The sequence below is a fragment of the Otolemur garnettii genome, unplaced genomic scaffold (genome assembly GCF_000181295.1).
Source record: "Otolemur garnettii isolate 467f Iridium unplaced genomic scaffold, OtoGar3 scaffold00211, whole genome shotgun sequence".
Taxonomy (NCBI): Eukaryota; Metazoa; Chordata; class Mammalia; order Primates; family Galagidae; genus Otolemur; species Otolemur garnettii.
Window position 1 is genome coordinate 1,484,693 of NW_003852606.1, and position 6,272 is coordinate 1,490,964.

A 6,272-nucleotide genomic window follows, 5' to 3' on the forward strand; every position below is an offset into this window, starting at 1 on the left:
GGGCCCGCCAAACAACAATGACAACTACAACCAAAAAATAGTCAGGTGATGTAGCAGGAGCCTCCCAGCTACTTGGGAGCCTGAGACAAAAGAACTGCTTAAGCCCAAGAGTTTGAGGTTGCTGTGAGCTGTGATGCCACAGCACTCAATCAAGGGCAACATAGTGAGACTGTCTCAAAAAAAAAAAAAAAAAAGATATTTCAATAACCAAAAGACAGCATCTTGGATCCTGTTCCAATCTCTAGATGCTGTCTTTTCCTTTTTTTTTTTTTCTTTTTGACTTCTCCAACATCTCTCAAATGTGTCCCAAAATCTCTCCTGCCTCTGCTTTGGTCCAGGCCCACAACAGGGCTCCTGTGAGAACCTTAGTTTTAGCTTCTTAACTGGTTCCCTTCTCTCTAGCTTTGTTACACCTACAATGATGTATCTAAATGGCAAGTTGAACTTTGTCTAAATGATTACCCATCAGCCACAGGAAAATGTCTAACCTCCTTAAATAGACAGCCATTTTGAAAGAATGAGATTGCTTTATAGGGAAGAACAGCGAGAAATGCTCAAAATACACATAAAGCAAGTTATTAAAAAATTGTATCGCTGGGCGCGGTAGTTCGCGCCTGTAATCCTAGCACTCTGGGAGGCCAAGGCAAGTGGATTGCTTGAGCTCAGGAGTTGGAGACCAGATGAGCAACAGTGAGACCCCCGTCTCTAAAAATAGCCTGGTGCTGCAGCAGGCATTTGTAGTCCCAGCTACTCGGGAAATTGAAGCAAAAGAATCACTTGAGCCCAAGTGTTTGAGGTCGCTGTGAAATGTGACGCCATGGCACTCTACCAAGGGTGACAAATTGAGATTCTGTCTCAAAAAATAAAAATAAAATAAAATAATTTTTTTAAAAGTATGATATAGAGAAGAGAAAAGGAAGACGAAACAGTTGGGGGCATATATCTGGGACTGAGGATTGGGGCACCTGTCGGGGTGATGTCAGAGGTCAGGAACTCTCACATTCGGCTTTGGCTCCAGGTGGGCATAAAGGACAGGCATGCAGGAGAACAGGAGGGGAGGGCCGGGCGCAGTGCCTCACGCCTGTAATCCCAGCACTCTGGGAGGCCAAGGCGAGTGGATTGCCTAATCTCACAGGTTCGAGACCAGCCTGAGCAAAGCCAGACCCCGTCTCCAAAAATAGCCGGGTGTTGTGCTGGGCGCCTGTAGCCCCAGCTACTTTCGGAGGATGAGGCAAGATAATCGCTTGAGCCCGAGAGTTCGAGGTTGCTGTGAGCTATGACACCACAGCATCAAGGACAACAAAATGAGACTTTGTCTCAAAAAATAAAAATAAAAAAGAACAGGATGAGAGACTGGAGTCAGCACTCACCATCTCCCAGAAGTACATGGCCATCTGGGCTCTGTTCAACAGCAGTGCCCAAAGGAGCAGGTCATTCCAGGGGGCCTGTCCGAGGCCGGCGTCCAGCGAGAGCTCTGAGGTGGCTCTGTCCGAGAGCAGACCCATCTGCAGGTGAAGGGAGGAGAGCGCTAAGGACAGGCCCCGCCCCAACCACAGGTTGGCCACGCCCCTTCTCCGAGTGGTCCGGCCCCTAAGGTCCCTCCGCGCACCCGCAGCCTCGCCGGTCCTTACACTCTCGGCAATGTCCCCGCAGCCCCGACCAGGGCCGGGGTCCCGGGAGCCCCCGGATGGGTACCGCGGGGCGCACGTCTTCCCCAGCAGCATCCTCAGCACCTGCCCCACGTCAGGGGGCCGGGGCCCCGCAGCCTCGCCTTTTGGGGCTGGAGATTTTGTGCTCGCGCTGTGGGACACCTGGTCCAGGAGGCTGTGGAGGAGCGAGCTGGGGGGCGCCGCGCTGTAGAGTTGGTCCAGGCGCGCAGAGGTCAGGAAGTGGCCCAGGCTGAGGCCGTGGGAGATGAGCAAGCGCACGAACTCGGTCCGGTCGTTCAGCAGGGCATCCATGAGGGAGGCCTCCAGGTGAAAGGACTGTCCAGGTGGGATGAACAGGGAAAGAGATGAGCAGTGAACCGAAAGCCAGGTTAAGGACAGGAGATGAGGGGACCGGGCTATGAGTGACAGATGGATAGATGGATGGTAGATGGGGAGAGAGGACACAAGATGGGGTTAGACCTAGTCAGAGATGGATGGAGGATTAAGGGAAGGCTGGACATCCAAAATGCAAGGCAGGGCCAGGTGTCCCAGAAGTCAGGTAGGAAGGAGAGCACATACCCTTTCAAGGGATCCCCAGACCCCCCGCCCTGACCCCTCACCCGCCATTGGATGTCCCCCCGAAAGAGTTCGCTCTGGGCAATGTCCACGCGGTTCCAAGCCACAGCCAAACGCAGCTCATCCAGGTAAGCTGAGGCCTCAGAGGTTCCACAAGCTGAGAGAGAGATGGTGCAAGAAGTCAAGGGGAAAGTGGGGACTTCCAATGAATGAGTTTTGCTTCTATTTGAGATGCCTGACATTTAAACTCTCTATAAAGGGGCTGCATTCCGTGGCTCATCCCTGTAATCCTAGCACTCTGGGAGCCTGAGGCAGGTGGATCTCCTGAGTTCGGGAGCTGAAGACCACCCTGAGCAAGAGGGAGACCCCATCTCTACTAAAAATAGAAAAACTAGAGGGGCATTGTTGCAGGCACCTGTAATCCCAGCTATTAGGGAGGATGAGGCAAGAGGAGCTATTGGGCCCAAGAGTTTGAGGTTACTGTGAGCTATGATGACACCATGGCATTCTACCCAGGACAACAGAGTGAGACTCTGTCTCAAAAAGAAAAAAGAAAGCAGCAAGGGAGAACAAAAGGCCTTCAAATTTTTGACCCAGCTGTTTTTTATAATTTTTTTGTTTTGTTTGAGGCACAGCCTCATTCTGTCACCCTGGGTAGAGTGCCATGACATCCAGCTCACACCTCAAACTCTTGGGCTCAAGCAACCCTCTTGCCTCAACCCCCCAAGTTACTGGGACTACAGGTGCCCACCATACTGCCTGGCTAATTTTTCTATTTTTAGTAGAGATGGGGTCTTGCTGCTCTTGCTCAGGGTGATCTTGAACTCCTGACCTCAAGTGTTCCTCCTGCCTTGGCTTGTAGGAGTGCTAAAACTACAGGCATGAGCCACTGTGTGCAGCCTAACCCAGCTATTCAATAGATCCAAATACGTGCAGTCAATGGGGGCATGAAACATTCTAAAGAGCACTGGTGCCATGGAGTTGGTTTCTCCTTCTGCCTCCACTTGTTTCACATCTATCGCCAAAGAAAATTAATCTCATTTTGGTTGTCCCAAAAGCTGGTATCACAAAACTAGGTAATTCAGTATAGTGGAGATGAACGGTGGCCCCTGGGGTAGGCAAACCTGGGTTCCCATCCCAGATCCACCAATATCAATGGAATGACTTCAGGCAAGTCACTGAAACTTGGAAGCCTCAGTTTCGTCATCTATAAAACAGGAACAATAATGGTACACCTATTGTTATCAATAATAGCAACCGTAGGAAGAAGTTTCAAACTATGAGGAATCTGCAGCTTAGCCAGTATAACCTTTAAGGTTGATAACTGAGGAGATAGAGGCGCGGAGAAAGGCAATAACTTGTCTAGTACCATACAGCTTTATGTTTCTTTTTGAAACCCAGAGGTTAATTCAGAGTGAGATTTTCTAAGATCTCTCCCCTACTTTCCTCACAGTGTCTTCTCTTTTCTTTTTTCTTTTTCTTTTTCTCTTTTTTGGAACAGAGTCTTACGTTGTCACCCTGGGTAGAGTGCCATGGCAACATCATAGCTCACAGCAACCTCCAACTCTTGGGCTCAAGCAATCCTCTTGCCTCAGTTTTTGTATTTTTAGTAGAGACAAGGTCTCCCTCTGACTCAGGCTGGTCTCAAATCCATGAGCTCAAGCAATCCACCTGCCTCAGCCTCCCAGAGTGCTAGGGTTACAGGCATGAGCCACCTCACCCAGCCTTCCTCATAGTTTCAAGAGAAGGAAAGAAATTTCTAATATCTTGCTTCATCTTTTGCTTTAATCTGGCACCATCTGTCATCTGGACTCCCCCCCCACAATGAACTCAGCATCTACTCCCCAAACCCATCTCAGGAGTGGTCCCTCTGTCTACCCAGTCAATGAGGCAGACCCCAGGTCTGTCCTTGCCTGTCCCTCACTTTCCCTCCTGTCCTACAACCCGAAGGTCCCCAAGCACCATGTCTGGTTTCATAACTCTCTGTACCTAGCCCCCCTTTACTTCCCCAGCCCCAGCTGCAGCTCAAGCTTCATCCCCTACCACCACCACTGTAGTCTCTTCCCTTTGCTTGTAATCTGGTTTCTCAATTCCAGTCTGCCTCTAACCACTCACAGCCAGTCTTTATATCCACAGAACTGATCCTGATCCTACCTTGCCTCTTACAATGGTCTTAGCCCCTTCACCTGGCATTCCAGGTCCCAAGTAGAGTGGCCCTGCCTGTCTCACCAGCCTTTCTCTCCAGCACACACCCCCCCCACCGCGTCATGCCACATGCTTCATAGCAACCCCGTGAGCCACTTATCCCACCCTACACATGCCCCTTGCAATGGGCCCAAGAATCATACAGACCTGAATGAAAGGCCTGGCCCCTGCTACTAGCTGGGTGACCGTGGGCAAGTCACTTTCCCCCTCCCTGAGCCTCTTAGTCTCTTCATCTGTGAAGAGAAGATGGGAGCTCATCCTTGTAGTCAGGGATGGAGGATAAGATATAAAAACCAACTGCTCAGGCTTGGCGCCTGTGGCTCAAGTGGCTAAGGCGCCAGCCACATATACCTAAGGTGGCAGGTTCGAATCCAGCCCAGGCCCGCCAAGAACAATAAAGGCTGCAACGAAAAAAAAATAGCCAGGCATTGTGGCAGACGCCTGTGGTCCCAGCAACATGGGAGGCAGAGGCAGGAGACTCGCTTGAGCCCAGGAGTTGGAGGTTGCTGTGGGCTATGCCACGGCACTCTACCCAGGGGGACAGCTTGAGGCTCTGTCTCAAAAAAAAAAAAAAAAAACCAACTCTGCTACCCCAAACCCTTCAGCCTTCTCTAATTTCCTCAGCAGAGTGCGAACACTTCCACTTCTGCAGGCAGTGAACTCATGCCAACCCCCCACACACACACAAACCACATCTCACAGAGCTGCCTTGCTTTCTCCCAGGAAGCTGCTGAGTTAACTTCTGTAAAGTGAATCAGATTTGTCCACCGATTTTCATAGCATATTTAAAGATGGGCCCCCTCAGGAAATGGAATCATATTAAGAAGAGTTCCTATTTATTAGGCCCTCACAGGGGACCAGGACTTGCTCAATCCTTGCCTTGGAAGCTCACTACACCCCTGCAAGATACTGTCTCTGTATTTTGGAGAGAGAAACTGAAGCTCAGAGAGGGGAAACCTCTTTCTCAAGGTCACACAGCAAAGAAGGAGCCCAGCTGTTATTTAATTCAATAAATTAACTGATTCCAAAATCAAAAACTACTCTTCCTATCACCCCGCAAACATGGTGGATACAATTGGGATAACAACCTGAGAATGCTGTATGTTGCCACTTCATATGACTCTGGGGAGTTTTTAGATAAGTAGGTGTTTCCCCCAGAAAATTCTTTGGACAATGAAATGATTCTCCCCACCAACATCCCCACAGAGCCCTGGGAATCTTCCTTCCTCTCTATCTATCCCACCCTCCAGCATACTAAGACTAAATTCTATAGATTGTTCAAGGTCCAGTTTAACTACCAACTCCTCCTTAAATTTTCTCCCCTACTGACAGGGGTTTCTTCCCTGGGTTTTTGTCTTAAAATTTGCTTACAGTTGTGGATACAGTAACCCTAGTAGGATATGGGATCCTAGCAGGAAATATCAGTAGGTCTGCTTTAATTTCAGGAACTCAGGATGGTGTTTGTTAAATGAATAAATGAGTCCCATCCCCAGTCTCTTCCTGGTGGTCACTGTACTCCCTGAAGTGGTTTTCATCATTCAGTCCTCTAAACCATCATTGCTAGTGAAATATCAGGAAGCCCTTCTTGGGACATGACATGTTGGGTCATGTCCAACCAAAGTGTTTAACACATGTAGAAAGGGAAAAATGGGTGGGTGGATGGACAGATGGAAGAACAGTTGGAAGGATGAATGAAAAGATGGATGGATAGATGGATGAATAGATGCACAGATGAAAGATAGACAAATGGAAGAATGAGTGGATGGAATTGTCAATGGATGTGTAGATGGATGGGTGAAAGAATGGGTGGATACTGAAGAGAACCTTTAATCCTTCTGTTGG

At 49.2% G+C, this 6,272-nt stretch overlaps 1 protein-coding gene across 1 annotated transcript in view; it reads right to left on the reverse strand.

Moving 5' to 3' along the window:
• The window catches only part of TRPM4 (transient receptor potential cation channel subfamily M member 4), a 44,673-nt gene that overhangs the window by 20,143 nt on the left and 18,258 nt on the right, over window positions 1–6,272 (reverse strand). Inside the window, exons 10-12 of the mRNA XM_012812586.2 lie at window positions 2,270–2,382; window positions 1,632–1,985; window positions 1,371–1,505 (exon numbers count right to left, since the gene is read on the reverse strand). Of these exons, the coding sequence (XP_012668040.1) occupies window positions 1,371–1,505; window positions 1,632–1,985; window positions 2,270–2,382 (602 nt within the window). The remainder of the gene's footprint in view (window positions 1–1,370; window positions 1,506–1,631; window positions 1,986–2,269; window positions 2,383–6,272) is intronic.